This window comes from Jaculus jaculus, chromosome 13 (assembly GCF_020740685.1).
Source record: "Jaculus jaculus isolate mJacJac1 chromosome 13, mJacJac1.mat.Y.cur, whole genome shotgun sequence".
Lineage (NCBI taxonomy): Eukaryota > Metazoa > Chordata > Mammalia > Rodentia > Dipodidae > Jaculus > Jaculus jaculus.
Genome location: NC_059114.1, coordinates 65,921,785 through 65,943,886, shown reverse-complemented (window position 1 = coordinate 65,943,886; position 22,102 = coordinate 65,921,785). Strand labels below are relative to the sequence as shown.

General features: G+C 40.1%; 1 protein-coding gene across 1 annotated transcript in view; it reads right to left on the bottom strand.

Moving 5' to 3' along the window:
* Oxct1 (3-oxoacid CoA-transferase 1) overlaps positions 1–22,102 on the bottom strand; it is a 126,507-nt gene that overhangs the window by 45,357 nt on the left and 59,048 nt on the right. Inside the window, exons 8-11 of the mRNA XM_045132692.1 lie at positions 9,651–9,758; positions 8,219–8,333; positions 6,540–6,634; positions 3,199–3,247 (exon numbers count right to left, since the gene is read on the bottom strand). Of these exons, the coding sequence (XP_044988627.1) occupies positions 3,199–3,247; positions 6,540–6,634; positions 8,219–8,333; positions 9,651–9,758 (367 nt within the window). The remainder of the gene's footprint in view (positions 1–3,198; positions 3,248–6,539; positions 6,635–8,218; positions 8,334–9,650; positions 9,759–22,102) is intronic.

The following is a 22,102-nucleotide window of genomic DNA, read 5'->3' as shown; positions in this document are numbered from 1 at the left end:
CTGCTCTTCATAAAGGTTCAGCAACATTTCCAGCCTCCACTGTGTATATGCCAGTAGCACTCACTCTCCTAAGACTGACCACCAAAATTGTCTTCCGGCATCGCCCAATATTCTTAGAGGTCATGATCATACCTCAGCAGATCGGTTGGAAGTTGCTGGGGTAGAAGCTACATGGAAGGGGTTAAGGCTGTACAGGACAGGCAATTAAAATAGTGGCACTTTCTAAAGCAATTTTAACAACAGTTTAAGTCATTTAAAACATTCTTTGTATGTTAACCTAAGACAACAGCACCAAGAAACAGGGATGCATACACAATTTGTATTAATATAATAGCAAAAATGTGGAAGTTGTTAGAACTTTCACTATTTCACACTCAGAGTTTCATTATCATGTACCATCAGTCTAGAGGATAACATATCAGATTTCCATCTCAACCATGAAATGCTCTGGGTGTTGCCATTGGAGCCCCTCTGAGTTGGCTTTCCAACAGGTGCATGGACAGAGCCAAGCCTCAGGAGCCACAGATTGTGGGGTGCGGTCCTTGACAATGTTCTCTTCAGCACATCACTTCCCTTTTCTGGGCCTCAGTTTCCCATATCATATAGCAATCTTTCACTTGAAGCTCAAATAGTAAAACACATGTGAAAATGTGTATGGTGTTGTACCAGTGTTAATTCATTTTGCATAGTCTTCAGAGAACAGAAAAAGGGATCCTTGAATGTAGTTCTATTATTTTGAAATTTTCATAGAATGACTATACCCATATGCATAATCTATTGTTTTAATTACATTCCAGGTAATTTCCTAAGATCAACTGAGGAAATCCTCAATGTAAATTTTAGGTTCTCCAAATAAAAGTAATTCTTTCCTACTTTGTATAGCTCTGAAATGAAACGCAACAAAAATCCCCAAAGGGGCCCCAATTTTAAGTCAGGATATTACTGAGCAGATTCGCAACTTAGCTGATCCCTTGGTGACAGATTTTAGATTTGCAAAGTAGTGTAAGATTATCTGTGGTATTTTACAAGATGGAGAAGGAAAGTGGTAACTTCATTAGAACTTAACTACTATCAAGCTCAATAGAATCAGAAACACCCACTGTCCAGCCATGCCACTGAAAAGATGACAAGAACACTCAAAGAAAGTGGGTTTTATAAACTTAAGCCTGAAAGTTATTCATTTTGCAAGTAACTCACTAGCATAATAAATTAATTAAATGTTAGTAACTAATTAAGGCAAGCAGCAAATATTTTCACAGATCAATGAACTACTGCTACAGGGCGGAGTACAATGGTTAATCGGCTTGGCTTTATCACAGTGGGCCTTTCACACTGGGGACGCGCCAGCTAATTCAGCTACTCAACTGGAATCTGCATAGCTTCTAAAACCTCTAAGTGTCAAATATCAGTTTTACTTGACAGCTGGCCTTTATGTTCAGCTTATAATACTTCTGAGACTTAAACACTATTTTTAAATGCAGAGTAAGAATAATACTTTTGTGGAGGAAGAATGAATTTAAAAAGCAGTGTTGAAAATCCTGTTAGAGCACAGAAATTAGCTTCTTATGGGACGCCTTACTTCCAAGGATGGCAAGACCAACACAGTGGCCATGCTGGCAAGTTTGCCTCAAATACAGACAGTGACAACAGCCAGAAGGCCTGACCTGTTCATCTTCTAGACTAATAATACATATGAATTTTTATTCCTCACAATAGTCAAATGGCTGGCTAATGACAAAGACGAAGTACATGATCATGGGGATGAAGAAGACAATGTTGTCCTCAGTTTACAGAAAGCCTGCACTTTTCTTCACAACTTAGTGGCAATTCTAGACCTGCACGGAATGTCTTCTCCCTCCAGTAAGAACTCCAGGGCCTTTTGCTTTTCCTTCTGCTATGGGCCCACTCCTACATTCTCTATCCAGAGGGTAGAGAAGACCAACATTTACACTTGGAATGGCCAGTGGGAAGAAGCCCATGAATGAGACTAGTCCACCACTGATGCTATACTTAAAAAAAAAAGTCAATTATAAAAAATAATTATTTGGGGCTGGAGAGATAGCTTAGCAGTTAAGCACTTGCCCGTGAAGCCTAAGGACCCCTGTTCAAGGCTCAATTCCCCAGGACCTACATAAGCCAGATGCACAAGGTGGTGCATGTGTCTGCAGTTCTTTTGCAGTGGCTGGAGGCTGTGGTGCACCCATTCTCTCTCTCTCTCTCTCTCTCTCTCTCTCTCTCTCTCTGTTGCTCTCAAATAAGTAAATAAATAATAAATAATTATTCAGTAACTACTACGTAGCCAAAGTACTCATGACACCTCCCTGGCAGGCTCAGGGAATCCCAACTACATAGGTATGTTATTTGGCTATAAGGACTTGAGAAGGTAGCTTCAGCTTTCTAGTGTACACCACCTTAAAGTCTGAATTTGAGCTTCTCATTTTACATCTTTTTTTTTTTAATTTATTTATTTATTTATTTGAGAGCGACAGACACAGAGAGAAAGACAGGTAGAGGAAGAGAGAGAAAATGGGCGCGCCAGGGCTTCCAGCCTCTGCAAACGAACTCCAGACGCGTACGCCCCCTTGTGCATCTGGCTAACGTGGGACCTGGGGAACCAAGCCTCGAACCGGGGTCCTTAGGCTTCACAGGCAAGCGCTTAACTGCTAAGCCATCTCTCCAGCCCTCATTTTACATCTTTTTATGTCCAAACTTGGGCATCCTTACATTCCTTTTATTCAGTCCCTTTCAGTAAGGTTTTAAAAGTATAATTTTGTATGGCTGCATCATGTGCATACGTACACACATACATGAACAATTGTTAAGCAGATATCCTACCACAGACCATCCATATGGAGTTCCTATTGGATGGCCCTTTCCTGGCACTGCTTTAGGATAAGGGTAAAAATAATTCCTGGTGGGATTTCAGCATTTCCTTTTTGAATTTCCCTTTACCCTGTCCAAACTGTTGTAAAGTGTCCTTTTATTTAACTCTCCTTCATAACACCACTCAAGAGTGTTTCTCTCCTTACAGGCCAGCTCCTGACTAACCCAGACAGGCTCTGCTACTCAGTTTCCCCCTGTTCATATTTCCTCCTTTACCTCAGCCAAGATTGGCTCCACAGAAGAGAGAGGGAATTTAAGTCCTAATTCTTTCACATTATTGTAGGCAAATGCTAAAAAATATGTGAATGAATTTACCTGCATTGATTAGATCTGCATCAGCTTCGTGCTGTAATGGGTATGGACCCTGTCAAATACAATACACATTCAGTTAGTGAATAAAGATTTTCTTGAATCACATGCTATAACCACTGTATAAATTGCTTCCCCCAAAATCCCAGGTACCTGTCCAAAAGTCTTCCAAATGACTAAGCTTATCCCATTTAACCCATGCTGCTCTCACTCTTGTTGAGAGAATCTGCTTTGTTTTAGAGAAAGCAGTAAAAACTAGGAGAACCAACATTTATCAATACAACAAGAAAAGATAGCTAGCTAGCTAGCGGCCTAGCATGAAACAGCTCACCTCCATCACAACTGCCAAGGCCCACAGGTATTATGGCAGAAAGTGACAAAAAAACACGAGTGCTATTCTCACTGCTAGCCTGACAACCAGCTCCAAGAAGATGGTGACAGACACTGAGAACACACAGAATGACTCAAAGCAGAAACCTAGAGATTGCAGAGAGCTTACCACTAAAGTACACATGACATACCTGCCAAAGCTCAGGGAACATTGTGGAAGAAAGAGTGGAAAGAATGTAAGACAAGGTGGGAAGAAGTATCCTGTGGTATGGCTACCCTCCTGCCAAGACTGACCATGGCATTCATGACCCCAGAGGAAATTTCAGTAACCGCACTAATGAGAGCCCCAAATGGATTGGGGACAGAGGATAGAGGATATAAGAGTATAACCTGATGGGAGCATGATCAGCACCTGATAGGCTCATGTAATAAAACTCATAATTAATTAAAAAATATTAGACAGACTAGTAGTTTGAGGTAGGAGGAAATAGAGAAAGGGTAGAAGGGAAAAGACAGAGGGATGAGAAGCAACAATTATCTAAATATATTTTGTACACACATAAAATTGTCAATAAAAAAAAGTAGAAAGAGGGATCTAGGCATGGTGACACTCGCCTTTAATCCCAGCACTCAGGAGGCAGAGGTAGGAGGATTGCTGTGAGCTCGAGGCCACCTTAAGACTACATAGTAAATTCCAGGTCAGCCTGGACTAAAATGAAATCCTATCTTGAAAAAACAAAAGAACAATAGAAAGAGAGGCTGCAAAGATGGTTTTGTGGTTAAGGCACTTGGCTGCGAAGCCTAAGGACCCAGGTTCAATTCCCCAGTACCCAGCCAGGTAAGCCACATGCACATGGTGGTGAATGTGTCTGCAGTTCATTTACAGTAGCTGGAGGCCCTAGTGTTCTTTTTCTATCTTACTCTATCTGCCTCTTTCTCTCACATTCATAGATAGATTGATTGATAGACAGATAGACAGATGATAGATAGATAAATGATGGATTGGTATTTTTAAAAAATAGAAAAAAAAAACAAGATAACAACAAATGCTGGTGAGGATGTGGGAAAAGGGGAACCCTTAATTTGCTGTTGGTGGAAATATAAACTGGTACAGCCAGTATGGAAATCAGTATGGAGATTTTTCAAACAGCTAAACTTTGAACTACCATAATACCCATCTATACCACTTCTGGGCATACACCAAAAAGCTATATATCTACCACAGAGATACCTGCACATCCATGTTCACTACCACTCTATTAACAATAGATAGGAAATAGAACCAGCCTATATGTCTATTAACCACTCACAAGACAATAAAAATGTGTTTCATCTAGATGATGAAATTTTATTTAGTTATAAAGAAAATGAAATTTGTAGGAAAATGAATGGAATTGGAAATGATCCTACTAAGTACAGTAACCCAGACCTAAAAAGACAAAAATTGCATATTCTTTCTCTTATCTGGATCCTGATTTTGAATGTTTGTGTGGGAAATAAAGAGATGTGAGGAAGGACATAGGATATGAAGCTAGACAGGAGACTATGACAGAAGAAGATTATGGAGAAAGGGTAAAGCACAAGAAGTCACATGTGACATGAAAGTGGAAGAAAGATTGGGGAGGAGGAAGGTTAAAAGGAAGAGAAAGTAAAGAAAGGGAAGGAAAATTTACAAATGCATGAAAAATTACCATAATGTAACCTAATTATTTGTATGCCTACATGCCAAAAGTTAAAAGCAAAACAGAACAGCAATAACAACAACAACAAAACCCCAGGAAGTTATCCTCCGAAGACTTGAGGTGAATCTTTTAGAATCCCTGTATTCTTATAGCTGTTTCTCATATTTATCAGTCTTTACTATACTAATAGTTGTGACTCAGCAAGTGGAAATGATTTTCTAAATATTATCAGCTTAAAAGAAATTTATACTTTAAGAAAAAAAATATGTCAATTATAGAAAATAATTATTCCATAACAACTATGGAGCTGAAGTACTCAAGACGCCTCCTGCAGGCTCAGGGAGTACCATCTACATAGGTACATTATTTGGCTGTAAGGACTGAAGAACGTAGCTTCAGCTTTCTAGTGTACCCCACCTAAAAGTCTGAATTTGAGCTTCTCACTTCCCATTTCCATTTCTATATATCTGAGCTTGGACATCCTTACATTCCTTTTGTTCAGTCCCTTTCTGTAAGGTTTTAAAAATTTAATTGTGTATGTGTGCATGCATGTGCATATGTACATACATACATGTAAGGTCAAAACCAGGGCTGCACAAATGCCAAGCAAATATCCTACCACTTCAGGACACCTTCAGCCAACTGTGTTTACCTTGTTAAAAGATAACTCTAATAAGGAGTGAGGCAGAGTTTCCTAGCATGACACATGTGAAGAGAAAGGGAGGAAAAGGAAAAAGGTAGAAGAAAAAGGTAAGAGTCCATACTGAGTAAACATTGGCTGTGAATTTCTCTTCATGTTCACCACATATAGTTATTTCCCTTGTCTTCAAAATGATGAAGTTGAGGCTGGAGAGATGGTTTAGCAATTAAGGCACTTGCCTGCAAAGCCTAAGGACCCAGGTTCAATACCCAAGTAAGCAAAATGCATAGGACGGCACATGTGTCTAGAGTTTGTATGCAGTAGCTGGAGGCCCTGGAAACCCATTCTCTCTTCCTTTTTCTCTCTCTCTATCTGCCCCCTCACTCAAATGAATAAATAAAATTATTTTAAAATGATAAAATCAAGCATTCTAGACAAGCTCTAAGGACCTTAAAAGTGAAAGTCTTCAGCTTCAATAGCAATATACTTTTATCCAGATACATAGTAGTTAGTAGGTTTGTGTCTGTGAAAAAGGTCATAGATTATTACCACAATCAGTATTTACCATATGCTCACTATTATCACACATTTTCCAGAGAGGGTATATATTTTCCATATGTATATTATTACTCCAGTGAACATTAAAGGACACTGAGAAATAGTTCACAACTAAAGAGCTTGAATTTCCACCTTACCAAACCCAAGACTCCATTTTCACTTTGAAGATGAACAGTCATATTTGGGCTGATGAAGTTGCTGGCCAGAAGAGGTATTCCTATGCCCAGATTGGCTGGAAAAAAAAGGTGTTAAGGTCCAGTCTACCAAAGAGACAGCTTGGGCAATCAACTTTCTGCACATATAACTCAGAAGAGACCCTTCTTTAAAAGGAACTTGCTACTGATGGGGGAGGAGACGTGCGAGGCAGTGGGGTGCGGGACCTTGGGTGTCAGCGTCTCCCTCCGTGCCCTTGGCTACAGCTCAGCCACTCCTCAGCAGCAGTTGTCCTTCTGTCCTCCTCTTGGGAATCTAACAGCTGAAAGTGAATGCTGGGGTTAAAACAGTAAAGTCAGGAACACTAGAGAGAATAAAAGTTTGTCAGCTGGGGATGAGATGCTCAAGCTAGCCAGATAAAAAGGACAAGGGCTCTAGGAAAAAACAACATAGCTGATCTCAGCAGGTCTGGCTGGCCCTGTGAAGCCACACCCCCTGAGTCTTTCTGCTGGACTTTGACTGTATGCTCTTCTCACTGGCCCACTAACCAATGAAAGTCCTGTGCATACATTTAAGTTTAACCAATAAAGTTCATTCCAATTAATGCCGAATTTCCATCTGGGCCAAGGATATTTACTTATGTCCTCAGTACATAAATGCCTTTGATCCAGGTGCTTGATTACAACCTGTTCAGGACCCCTTTCTGATGATGCAAAGAGCTTTTTACCCCATATTCTTTCACTCTGTAATGAATTTACTTCTCTTAAAACGCTTTCTTCATTGAGATTCATTCTTCAAACTTTGCAAAACAAAGAATGCAGAACCACTGAATAGGTACAGCTTTGGTGAGTGTTGAGAGTCTGACACCCTAGATCACATCTATTCCATCCTTTTTTGCTAAACTTATATAAAAAAGAATTTGAAGGGCTGGAGAGATGGCTTAGCGGTTAAGCGCTTGCCTGTGAAGCCTAAGGACCCCGGTTCGAGGCTTGGTTCCCCAGGTCCCACATTAGCCAGATGCACAAGGGGGCGCACGCGTCTGGAGTTCGTTTGCAGAGGCTGGAAGCCCTGGCGCGCCCATTCTCTCACTCTCCCTCTATCTGTCTGTCTCTCTGTGTCTGTCGCTCTCAAATAAATAAATAAATAAAATTTAAAAAAATATTTAAAAAAAAAGAATTTGAATCAATCACTAAGTATCCTTAAAAACATTATGTACAAAAGAATTCATAACATTTTGACCAAAGGAAGCAGAAGTGTGTAAGGAAATTGGATTTTATGTCTCATTTAGTACTCAAATGTCAGAATATCAACAACACTATCAACATAACAGTGGTTACACCAGTGCTTCTAAGATCTGGAGCTCCCATCCTGAGTTGTCACTTTTCTCAAAAACCTAGATAACTGCCAAATTGTATGGAAATCCATGGTATACTTGAAAATTATTAAGTGAATTTTTGGTTGCTATTTCATGAAAACAAGTGTCATCATACTAATTTTGTGTATCTTGCTGTCTGTAGGGTATTTGTGATACTTTATAAAGACTGACTAACTGCTTCACGGTTACTGTGAACTAGCCAAGAATCACCATTCAGTAGATCTAGTAGCCTGATCAGTAAGGAAACAAAGATCATGTCTTCAGTCAGTCTCCGAGGGTGAAGGATACCATACATGCCATCCTCGAACTCAAGAGCAGCCCGCCTGATGATCCGCTCCCTTACATCGTCTCCAGCTTTACCAGATTTGGCTTTTTTATCTCCCTCCTTCCGGAGTGATAAGCGCTTTAAAATAAACAGAAACAAATTATTCAGGTTTAAGATATGCTTTCTGCTTTATCACTGTTTCAGTTTAAAAAAATAGCTCTCATTACTAGGAGGCAAGTCTGCAATATGATGGTGAGCGATGAATAAAGACCACAGGTGACACTTGCTGGCAGAAACAACTCTAGAAATAAGAGGCCAGATTTTCTTGAAGAGGAACATGTACTTGCTGGCTCTCTGACACAAAGTGTGCCCAGCACCGTCAGCTGACCGCTAGTTCCACACAGGACTGTTAGAATGGAGCTCGCCTCAGGGAGATGCCTGCCTGGTGCTAAAGCTGCTGACTGCTCCTCTCCACTGCTGAGCCTTGATAACTTTGCTACATGTGTGTTGTAGGAACCATGGGAAGACGCAGTAATCAGACAGATATCTTTTCCCAGTATTAAATCTCTTTGAAAACAGACTGGTTTTTCTTTGCAAATACCCCACCCTGCCTCCCAAGGGCCTGATAATAGTTTTTGATTGTAGAATGTCTTTTTGTTTGATGGCCAGAGTAGTGGGTACCTGCAACTCTCTATCATCCACTGCATATCTATTATGTTGCTAATCTCTAGAAATTTTATTTGGGTGGGAGGGGAGTTAGGGTAGGGCCTCACTCTAGTCTAGGCTGACTTCCAACTCACTTTGTAGCTCAGGCTGGCCTCAAACCCTTTTACCTCAGCCTCCCTTGTGCTTGGAGTAAAGGTGTGTGCCACCATGCCCAGCATCTTAGAAACTTTTGACATCAACTCAGGCACAGCAGGTCACTGGGAACACCTCCAATCTTCCTAGTATGTAATTTTTGGACAAACATGTCTACCACCTGCTCAGATCTCAAAGCTAGTTAAAATGCTTTCTGTCTGTACTCCAAAATAAATAAATAAATAAACAAATAAATAAATAAATAGCAACAAAGCAATTTAGGTTAGACAGATATTTCTGAGCAAACATTAAGAGTCTAGCAAGTGTAAGCCACCCAAACCCTGATTATTCATTTCTGCCCTCTAGGATAGCCAGCCAAAACCATGCACCCTAAATTAAAATCATCACAAAAGTCTGCCAGATATAGCCTACAGAATCACAGGCCATGGCACTGACTCTTGTAGGCACGAGTTACTGTTAGGCTGGACTGGGGCACAATCATGCTCCCATCTCCCTTTCAATGGACCCATGAGAGACTCCTACTCACGACCCAGAGAAAAACTTGTTGCTCCAATCTTTCATTCCTAGAACAGCCTTAGGGATACAGAGTTTTGCCAAGTAGAGCCATAGTACTGACTATGAAGCCAAGTAAATTACCTCAATTCTTTTCTCATATTTTTCTCCTTTTATAAGACGATGGACATAAATCTTAGGAATGTGGATATCTTCTGGAGCAAATGATCCAATGTCCACAATTTCTTCAACCTAGACAAAGATTAAAAATTTTACATAAGACTGTTAAAGCTTAAAATGAACATTATTTCAGATTTCTAAAGAGTAAAATACATAGATTCAAATCCAAATGAGGTTGTATATACAATAAAAATATATATGAATTTGAATATATATATACATATATATATATATATATATATATATATATATATATATATATATATGTTTGTACATGTGCATGCAATGTAATTATGTCCTACCTTCCTGATGCACAACAAAGAAAAATTCAAATACATGTGCCTGGACTAAAACACACAAAACTCCACTTTCACAAACTGCAGCTCAATTACACAAAACTTGAAAGCAAGTTCCTTAAACACAGATTTTCAGGATTAATGGGAAATTTATCATATCAAAGACAAAAATTTGTAACATCTGCTTGGTCCATTGAAGAAATCTTTAAATACAGATAAAAATGTTGTTTATTACAAATTTTAATTATTCCTGTTGTTCACATCCTAGGATCATGATAGAACTGTAATCATTGATATAATTTTACTTCAAGATGGATAATTTTAATATGAAAATTTCAAGAAGGAAACATTAATAACTAAAAACAATCAACTTAATTAGAATTAGAGTCATTCACAGAGTATTTTATAAAAATATAAAATGTCTCCATGTTAATCTATTTTAAATTTTATTTAAAAAAAAAAGAAATAGAGGGCTGGAGAGATGTCTTAGTGGTTAAGCCATTTGTTTGCAAAGCCTAAGAACCCAAGTTCCATTCCCATGTAAGCCAGATGCATCTGGAATTCCTCTGCAGTGGCTACAGACCCTGGCGTGTCCATCCCCCCACTCTCCCCCTCCCTCTCTCTCATAAATAAACATAATTTTAAAAAAAGAAATAGAGGCAATAGAGAGGAGTAGGGGAAAAGCAAAACTAAGGGTATATGAAAAAGCCATAAGGAAATTTGGTAACGGATAAGCTCATTGAAAATTAAAGAAAAATAATTTAAATCAAAGTACCCTATACGGATTAGGTGAATGGATAAAAGTGCGTACAGAAGCCATAGGCTATTACGTGAAATCCCAGTGCCAGGGGTGAGTGAGCGCCACATGAATGACTGCAATAGGAGGTGCTCAACAGAACTAAAAGGGAAAAGCCTAGTGCTGAAGACACCACACACTTTGGTCACAAGATATCATGGTGGAACTGAAAATGTAAACTTCCTCCCTGCCCACCAGTTCTCACCGCGCTGCAAGGTGTTAGGCCTGCTGCTGAGAGACCTGCTGCCAACAGACATATTCAGTCGTGCTCCTCGAATGGCACACTGCCAACTGGACAAGCAAGAAGTGCCCACTGATGCAATAGTGGCAAGCCAGTAACGGGGATTACCAACAAGGAAACAAGGAGGCTCCCTTTGGGGGGGGCAGGAATGAGGGTAAGGATGGTACTTTACAGACTGAATATGTTCACAACTAATAAAAATAAATAAATTTCAAAAGTATTTTATATGAAGAAAGACCATTAAAATAAGCATTATTGTCATTATTTGAAAAATGATGGGGATAACAACTATGGAACTGAGACCCGCTCCACAGGAGGGAACCTCTGTCTGGCTCTGTAAACTACTCAAGAGTCCAGGGAAGAGGAAGGAAGAGGAGTAAAAGGAGTACAGAGGAGAGGACAGGACATGGGACCTGGCATAGTGGAACATGTCTTTAGTCCCAGAATTAGGAAGGCAAAGGTAGGAGGATCGCTGTGAATCTCAGGCCAGCCTGGGACTGCAGGGTGAATTCCAGGTTCTGGGCTAGAATAAGACCCTACCTCAAAAAAAAAAAAAAAAAAAAAAAAAAAAGAACACGGAAATAGGAGGAGGACTGGTGGGGAGGAGAAGATAACAGATGAATGGTGACTATGACGAAAATATATTATATATGCATGAAAATGTCAAAATGAAACCCATCATCACATATGCTAATGAAAAGACAAAAAAGGCCGGGCGTGGTGGCGCACGCCTTTAATCCCAGCACTCAGGAGGCAGAGGTAGGAGGATTGCCGTGAGTTCGAGGCCACCCTGAGAATACAGGGTGAATTCCATGTCAGCCTGAGCCAGAGTGACACCCTACCTCGAAAAACCAAAAAAAAAAAAAAAAAAAAAAAAGACAAAAAAGTCACTTTGAGGTTTTTATTGCAACATCAAAGAACTTAGATAAGGATCAAGAAGAAAAAGTAGTCTCAATACTATTGTGGTAAAAGAATTTGATGGCAAATAATCAGAAAATTGTGAGCACTCAACTTAATAGATGCCATATCTGCTATAGGATCTTTGGATCTGGAAGATGCCTGAATGCTTGGTTTTTGGGGTGGTGCTTTTGGGACTGGTGGAACAGCTAGCTGTGAGATGGGACCTGGAGGGAGATCCTTATGTTATTGTGGGGTACAGAGAAACAGGATATGGCCTCTATCCCTTCCAGCTCCGTGGTGCCTTCCAGCCATGGGTGATGTGATAAGCAGTTCTCTCTCTTGCACACTCCCTACAATTGCCATCTAGCACCTCTACAAGCAGCCGACAAACACGGAGCTTGCCCAATCATGAAGGGAACCTCAATTGGCATAAGCCAAAAATAAACCTTCTCTCTTTCTGAGGCAATTATTTCAAATGTTTTATTATAGTGACAGAAAGCTAATGCAATAGCCAAAACAAATAATTACTTGCTGAAATGATGAGTTTACTTATATGAGACAGTTACGCTGAATTTCTTCTAAAATATGAATTAAACCCAGAAGTCTGTGGGGTTACTAGCGCTCTTCATGCTGCTCTGCTCACGGGACCCCACTATAGAGAAGGAGAACCAGAGGCTGCAGGCAGCGCTTCTGTTACTGCTGTGGTCCAAAGTAGCTGAAGAAGAGGCAGATGGAGGCGGAGAAAAGGGTCTGATGTGCGCTAAGGGAAACATTCCAAGGAAACGGTCTGCACAAAGGGAAGATTCCAAGGAAGAGTTAGGAACCACATGGCGTCTCAGTTGAGCCAGGAACAGGAACTGGACCTGAGGAAGAATTAGGGAAAGACAAGAGGACCCCTTTTCCTATACTACCTTTTAATTCCAAACTTTTCCAAGTCTTTATTCTCCACTGGAAGACTGGGGATCCGGAGATGGAGGTGGATGAAGGAGCAGAGCAGCTGGGCACGGCTGCTGTATCTGCAATGGATTGCAGCTTTCAGCCTTCAGGATTATTCACATCTTCTTACTTCTTGTTTGTTTGTTTAGCCCAGGCTGGCCTTGAACTCTTAGTGGCCCTCCTACAGTCTCCTCAGTGCTGGGATTAAAGGCATACATGACCATGCCCAACTGACATGTTCCTACTTTTTCAATTCAAGCCTTCAATAAGGTTTTTAACTTTAAAAATGTGTTTGTATTATACTGAGGATAGGCTTATTTTTCATGAAAACATTGGCCAGTGTTTATTATGAGTCAGAGACAATTTAAATGGCCAACATTAAGGAAACAATAAAAATAAATGCCAGTCAGGCGTGATGGTGCATGCCTTTAATCCCAGCACTCGGGAGGCAGAGGTAGGAGGATCAGCAGGAGTTCAAGGCCACCCTGAGGCTACATAGAGAATTCCAGGACAGCCTGAGTGAGAGTGAGAACCTACCTTGAAAAACCAAAATAAAATAAATGCCACATTCCCCAGCATGATGAATCATGCACTATGCTCTCATAATATTGGATGGTATCTCATAATTTAATACTTCATAAAACTGCAAGATTTTGTATTATATTATATTATGTTATAATTTTTGTTTCCTTATTAAGGGAAGAAACCTACAAATGTTTAAGTGGAGTGCCAAGAAATGAACCCAGGGCCTCACACACACAAAGCAGACACTCTACCACTGAGCTCCAATGCCAGTCTTTACAAATGCTTATTTTTAAAAGATGCAATACATACCGAGTAAATGGTTTACAAACCTAGGGAATATGGAGGTGGAGCATTTGATGGATTGTACAATTAGGAGTACAAAGGGGACATGATAGAAAGAAGACAGGAAAGTTATAAAACCAATTAGAGCATTATGAAATATACTACAGAAATTCTTTTGCCCATGTGTTTGAAGACAATAATGTGAATATTTTTCCATGTCTAATGTTGATCCAGGTCAGACCTTAAGATCTCTTGCTGGAATTACAACAAGGACTTCTTAACTGGTCTGCCTGACTTGCTCTTCGCAGGATCAAGGAATACAATAAAGGAGGGAGGGCTCACTTAAGCTGGAAATGTTAAGATTAACCATTGATCTCCTGTTTGTTTCATCACAGGAAATTGTCTGAAAAGACATCAAAGTTTCATTACCTGGTGTGGGGTTTATACCACAACTCTGAAAACAGATAATGTAAACATATCCTAGCTTAAAATGATCACTTTCCCACTGTGGTTGTTACATGAATGACTTATGTGTTGTAAAACATCATGTGCAGCATATACCAAAACAGTACTGACACTACATGAAAAACCAAAGGCCACAGTACTAGTTAGTAGTCAGCAGCAAGGGAAGGAAGTATCTGAAGCACAATCTAGAAGAGAAGATAACGTGTTTTCCAACGATCTGAAGAGCTCAGCAACAACACAGAAAACAGTAGAGGCAGAACTGTCTCACTGGGGGCTGTGGAAGGGACTGAGGATGGTGCCAGCTTTGTGCAGCAATCTTGAGAAAGAGCAGTCGTGGAGAAGTAACAGCATGATTAAAAAGTCCAAAATTTTTTTTTAAAAAGTTCAAAGAGATCAAGTGATAACATAAAAATCAAAAGCAATCTGACAGTGATGAATCAAATGAGTTTGTTAGGGAAAACCAAAATGAAGCTAGTAGCATCCTGGAATTAGAAGAGTGAAAATAAAGGTTCACAAAAACTGGGCAGATGTAAGTATCCTCATACAAGATCAAGATGGGAGAAAGGTAGCTAAGAGCAGCCAGGTATGAGTGAACTCAGCAGCAGCCAGGTATGCAGACTTCGTCTCTAACTAGTTCTTACCTTCAGTCATTAGCAGGAAAACAGGGGCTGGGAAATGCTAATCATTACTGATTTGAACTTTTTTTTTTTTTTTTTTTGGTTTTTCGAGGTAGGGTCTCACTCTGGTCCAGGCTGACCTGGAATTAACTCTGTCATCTCAGGGTGGCCTTGAACTCCTAGCAATCCTCCTACCTCTGCCTCCCGAGTGCTGGGATTAAAGGCGTGTGCCACCACTCCTGGCTAGGACTTTTTTTGAAGGTTGCTTTCTCAGCCTTGTACCCTACCTACTTTATAAACCTGGAAGTTTTGTTTTAAAATTCAGAGAAATATAAGTATCTCATGGTAACAATGTTTTTTTGTGTTTATTTCAAAAATATTACTTATATCTCAGTAAGAGAACAGAGGAGCTGTGAGGCAACAACTTTCTTAGTTTATTTCAGAGACAACCTCAATCCATTACAGCCACTCAAGTGGGCCCAGACCTGAAAGGTTGTTAGTGAGAAACACTGCAAAGCTACAAACCACGAGTGTGTGGAGCACTGAGGGCTCTGCGGGGAGGAAGGGAAAGATGCACACGCAGCTTTGTTTTCCAGAATTAGAACTAGTTTAACTTTCACAAAAGTTTAGGAAGAACATTTTTCTTTTGGCAAGAAATAAAAAAGGAAAGAAAACAGACATGCATGTTAACTTAACCCAGAGGATAACAAGAGGAACAAAGAACATGAGGGGAAAGGAAAGCCAGTATGAAACATCATTCTCAAATATGCAAAGGGGTTAGTGAAAATCCCAAAGAAGCACAGGGATGACTACCATCTTAAACTTAGCACTAAAAAATGGTATAACCAGTGCAAAATTATATGAGAAAACAGCATGGAAGATTAAAATGCCAAAAGCATTGGGCTGGAGAGATGACTTAGTGGTTTGGGCATTTGCCTACAAAGCCAAAGGACACAGGTTCGATTCCCCAGGACCCACATGAGCCAGATGCACAGGGTGGCACATGTGTCTGGAGTTCATTTACAGGAGGTAGAGATTCTAGCATACCCATTCTCTCACTTTTTTTCTTTACCTCTCTCGTTATCTCAAAAAAAAAAAAAAAAAAAAGGACAGGAACATACCTTTATAGAAATGTACAGAGACTGAAAAGACGACATGCTACCAATGATTTAACAAAACATATAGCTATCTGTGGTGGTTTGATTCAGGTGTCCCCCATAAACTTAGGTGTTCTGAATGCTAGGTTCCCAGCTGATGGAGATTTGGGAATTAACGTCTCCTGGAGGGAGTGTATTGTTGGGGGCGGGCTTATGGGCTTTATAGCCAGTTTCCTCATGCCAGTGTTTGGCACACCCTCCTGTTGCTGTGGTCCACCTTATATTGGCCAGGGGGTGATGTCCACCTTCTGCTCATGCCACTGTTTTCCCCTGCCATCGTGGAGCTTCCCCTCGAGCCTGTAAGCCAAAATAAATCTCTTTTTCCCAGAAGCTGCTCTTGGTTGGGTGATTTCTAACAGCAATGCAAACCGGACTGCAACACTATCCATGTTATACTTATTATATTCATATATGATTCTCTTTATTACCACCTAAAAACAGTGGTAAATGATTACAAAGTCAATGCTGAAATCCATTAGGCTAGATCTCATGCATTTGACAGTGTCCAGTGAAAATAAGCTGACCCCCCCACAAAAAAAGCAGGCAAGAAAATGTCCCACTGATGGCCATATATTCAGACTACTCTCCTAAGCAGATATGTAGATGGTATGTTTTAATAGAAGTGACAAAACTGTCAGATACGACAGTAATATCACGAGAGATACAAATTCTTGGAAGATTTTCTGTTCATGATATTCTGCTGATGATTTCTATATTGTCTTCTGACAAGTTCTCACTTTCAGAATGAAACAGGCAGAAACCATGATTCTGCATGTCAAACCGATAAGGAGAAACTGCTTCATTAAGGAGAAATGATAGAAACCTTGAGTAAAACTGACAATGTAAAATTAGATTTGTAGTAAACCAGGAAGTGAGTCCTGGCCACACACAAACTTATCTCTGGTCTTTCAAGAAGTCTATTTCCTGACTTCAAACAGTTTGAAGAAAAAGAGAAACAGGATCAAATGGTCAGAAACTGAAACTGACAAATGGGCTTATGAGGGACATAAGGATCTCAAAATTGGCATACTGACAATTACCTTGATGATAAATAGAACTGTATATGAAGAGATGAATTTAGTAAATAAACAAGGACAGCTATGTCTCTCCATTCATGTAAAAGATATTTATGTGTGACCTGGGACAAATGAGAGTCACCTGAAACTTTGAGAGGAATGTCTAAGGGAATAAAACTGAAATGAGACAAGGCTTGTCCAGAAAGATGATGGTGATGGAAGAGTTTTCTGCTGCTGCCGGAGAATCACTACTTGGGCTGAGGATAGGAAAAGGCAAAACTTCTCAGTTCCTCTTCTGAAGAACAGCATGGTTAAGGAGTAGATGAGCTCCAAAAGAAACACCCAGATTTAGTGAAGGATTTCATTGTCTCCTAGTTGTTGTTTTGAGGTAGGGTCTCACTCTAGCTTAGGCTAACTGATATATATATATATATATATATATATATATATATATTTTATGAGAGAGAGAGAAAGAATTGGTATGCCAGGGACTCCAACCACTGCAAACAAACTCTACATGCATGTGCCGCATTATGTGCAAGTGCAACCTTGTGTCAATTGTGTGTCTGGCTTATGTGGGACCTGGTGAATTAAATATGGGCCCTTAGGCTTGCAGGCAAGCACCTTAACCACTAAGCCATCGCTCTAGCCCTGTAATTCTTTGTATAGTGCAGGCTGGCCTAAAATTCACAATGATCCTCCTACCTCAGACTCCCAAGTGCTGGATTAAAGGCATGTACTCCCATGCCAGGCTTTAATATTCTAATGTTCTTTAAAAGCCTGAATATGTATGATCATAGAATTACCATCAGGTAAATAAATGATGGCAATGATTAACAGATAGAAAAGACAAATCTAGTCCTCTTTAGAAGGATGATTTGTCCATGACTATACGGCAAAATGAATAATGAAACAGATGATGTATATGGCCAAAACGAAGAACACAGTATTGACTAGCAATTTGACTTTTTCTCCCCATTCAAGTTATGTAAATGAACTTCATTAACCTGTGATCAGCTAGCACATAGGTATGTCAGGAGCAAACAAAATGTGTGGCTTCACAAAACATTTGATAAAGTTCCACATATAAGAGTTTCATAGACACCATGTATTGCAGTCAGGTTTGTATTGCTGGCAGAAATCACCTGACCAAGGGCAGCTTTTGGAGAAAAGAAAGGGTTTATTTTGGCTTAAAGACTCAAGGGGAAGCTCCATGATGGCAGGGGAAAACGAAGACATGAACAGAGGTTGGGTATCACCTCCTGGACAACATCAGGTGGACAACAAGAACAGGAGAGTGTACCCAACACTGGTAAGGGGACACTGGCTATAATACCCATAAGCCCGCCCCCAACAATCAGCTGGAACCTAGCATTCAGAACATCTACGTTTATGGGAGACACCTGAATCAAACCAACACATCATGGAAATAAGTGATGTGGTTTATTCACTTTAAACAAATAAGTATACACTAAGCACAGGACAGATTCAACAAGGAAGAAAGCAGTACTTGGATGATGTAAAGATGAGAAGACAACCAAAGAACAGAAGTATGGAAGAGAGCTGGAGCAATGGCTGAACACTTAAGGCACTTGCCTACAAAGCCTAAGAACTCATGTTCGAGTCTCTAGCTCCTACGTAAACCAGATGCACAATGACACAATGTTGCACGTGTGCATACGGGGGCGCACACATCTGCAGTTTGTTTGCAGCTGTTGAAGGCCCTGGTGCACTCATTCTCTTTCTTTCTCTCTCTTTTTCTCTCAAAATAAATAAAAAAGTGTGGAAGAGCATGAAAAAGTTTAGGAGACAGTCTTCAGAGCGTTTTTTGGAAGAACATGTATTGCTTTAAGAATCTGATAATGGGACTGGGAACATGGCTTAACGGTTAAATGTGCTTTCTTGCAAAGCCTGCCTGCCTTGGTTCAATTCTCCAGTACCAACATAAAAGCCAGATGCAAAAAGTGTTACATGTATCTGGAGTTCATTTGCTGTAACATACAAGAGGCCCTGGTGCACCTCTCTCTCTCCACCCCACTTGAAATTCCAAAACTCGGGAGGCAGAGGTAGAAGAATCACTGTGAGTTTGAGGCCAGCCTGAGACTACATAGTGAATTACAGGTTAGCCTGGGCTGGAAAATGTTATTTATTTATTTATTTATTTATTTATTTATTTATTTATGAGAGAAAGAGGAGAGGGGGGGAAATGTGTGTGCCAGGGCCTCCAGCCACAGCAAATGGACTCCAGACATATGTTCCACCATGTGCCTCTAACTTACAAGAGTTCTAGGGAATCAAACCTGGGTCCTTTGGCTTCACAGGCAAGTGCCTTAACCACTAAGTAAAATAAATAAATAAATAAAAATTTAAAAATAACATTATGAAAGCTATAATCTACACACACACACACACACACACACACACACACACACACACAAACAATTTGGTTCTTAGGCCTCTTCTCAAGTCCACCCTTCAGGCTAGACCTCAAATTAAAAGAGAAACTCATCCTCTACAGGCTTCAAGCCTGCTGTTATCCTCTTCAATATTTGTACTATGATCTTAAATGAAGATAGGGAGGTCAATATTATGGTTAAATGTCAAGGATTTGGGTACAACAAAAAAAATTCTGAGCAGGCAGATTCTTGTCTATACTAGAGCAAATAATTATGTCTCTAAATATTTACCAAAAGTTGGTTTAGAAAACCCTTACTTATGAAGTGTCTTTTACATATTCCATTCCTTTGGAACAAATCCATGTCTTTGTACCACAGTGGTGAAGAATCATTTTTTTCTGTCTTATAGCCAAGTTTTTGTTTTTTCATTCAATTAGGGTGCCCCCCCCAAATTGTCTGGTATTAGTAATAAGTCTACTTCTAGTTGTGTTTCTCTTGATCATTACATTTCCTTTTAAAATATAGATACTATTAATGTAAAACTTGAATGTTAGTTTGGCACATATGTCATTATAGCATCAGTTCAATTCCCATCCTAATTCTAATTCACCGCTTCTCTTTCTTCTAACCCTACTAGGAACCAGATGCAATCATGCATATTTTCTGTGCATTGTAAGCTACTCTAACACCTCTGAACAAAATGAGTGAAACAAAACAGTATGCTTATCAAATTGGAGTGTGATTCAAAGTCAAAAAGAATACCTAATATACAATGATGACAAAAATTATGTCTACCAGTTTGGAAAATAAAATGGGCCAAGACTAACTGGATAAAATTCAGCAGGGATCAAAATTAAAAATATTAAATGATACCTGAGTTTAAATCTTTTCTTTCTTTTTTTTTTTTTTTTTTTTTTTTGAGGTAGGGTCTCTCTCTAGCCCAGGCTGACCTGGAATTCAAATTCATGATGTAGTCTCACACTGGCCTTGAATTCACAGCAATCCTCCTACCTCTGCCTGAGTTCTGGGATTAAAAGCATGCACCACCACACCCAGCCTGAGTTTCTTTTTTTTTAATTTTATTTGTTTCTTTTATTTATTTATTTGAGAACTACAGACAGAGAGAAAAAGAGGCAGAGAAAGAGGGAATGGGGGCGCCAGGGCTTCCAGCCACTGCAAACGAACTCCAGACACATGTGCCCCCCCTGTGCATCTGGCTAACGTGGGTCCTGGGGAATCGAGCCTCGAACCAGGGTCCTTAGGCTTCATAGGCGAGCGCTTAACTACTAAGCCATCTCTCAAGCCCATGAGTGTCTTATAATTAATGTAAGAATGAGGTTTGGTGAAAACACAACAAAATGACCTAGTGATCCATTAGCACAAAAATCACGTCATAGAAATCCCTCAAAAGTTGTGAAATTGTCTTCTCCACTGCTGTCCATCCTCAGAATAGTAGATGATAATCACCTTTACATGCATATTTCTTCATTACAGAGAAAAGTTTTTTTCTTTCTTCTTTCAAAGGGATCATTTAAGAACATAAAAACCCTTTCTTTAGGAGAAAAGCTTTACCAAAAATAACAAGTTAAAAGTATGACTTGCAGCAAAATTAACAGGCTAACAGGACAGGGGCTAGGAAGATGGCTCAGTGGTTAAAGGTGCTCGCATGCAAAGCCCGTCAGACAGGGAGGGATTCAATTCCCAAGCCAGATGAAAAAAAGTGGTGCAAGCACCTGTAGTAGCAAGAGGCCCTGACCTTCTTATACACGCACGTGCACTCACACGTGCACTTACCTAAAACATGTGTGCAAAGAAATGAATACAAATAATTAACAGGACATAATGAACCAAAAAAAGTAGTAATATTAACAAGGACTATCCAAACAGCTTTTGCAATGTGGAACCACTGCTTTTAGTTTGTTTATTTCATATGAACATATATTATTTTCATTTCTATCTCTAATAGTGTGGGGGTGACAGAATAGGCAGATTAATTAGGCAGGATCTGGGCAGCCCTTAAAGGGGGGGGGGGCTTAGGATACCACACCTATCTCAGCTTGCCCTACCTGTACTGATCCTGGAATTTAGTGTTTATTCATCCCACCCAATTGGATCTCTTTTAAATGAGAACCCTGCCCAGGAATGGGTGGATTTCTCCTCTAAGCCCAGGCCGATTGGCTGAGACACCTGGTATAAGTGTGCCCAGGTGGGATGACAAATCCTATATCCCCCTGGATCCACTGAGAGAGTGGCCCATTTTTACTCTCTCTCCAAGCTGGCACATTTTTCTGATCTTCAGAAGGGTAAGAGCTCTTTCCCACCCTGGCATGGCTGCCAGGGTAGAAAGCGACACTTTTTTTTCCTTTTATTACTATCTTCACTTTTGGTCTTCTTGAAAGCACAGGTTATTTTAAAACTTCCTCTCACTTTTTTTTTTTAATTTATTTTCTTTTTTTTTAATTTATTTAATTTGAGAACGACAGACACAGAGAGAAAGACAGATAGAGGGAGAGAGAGAGAATGGGCGCGCCAGGGCTTCCAGCCTCTGCAAACGAACTCCAGACGCGTGCGCCCCCTTGTGCATCTGGCTAACGTGGGACCTGGGGAACTGAGCCTCGAACCAGGGTCCTTAGGCTTCACAGGCAAGTGCTTAACCACTAAGCCATCTCTCCAGCCCCCTCTCACATTTTTTTAAGACCTGTATCTGGTCACGTGGACTCCTGCACTACCTGTGGCCCACATGGGCTTTTGGGCTCCACGTGGTGAACTTCTCTACTCCCCACTTTATC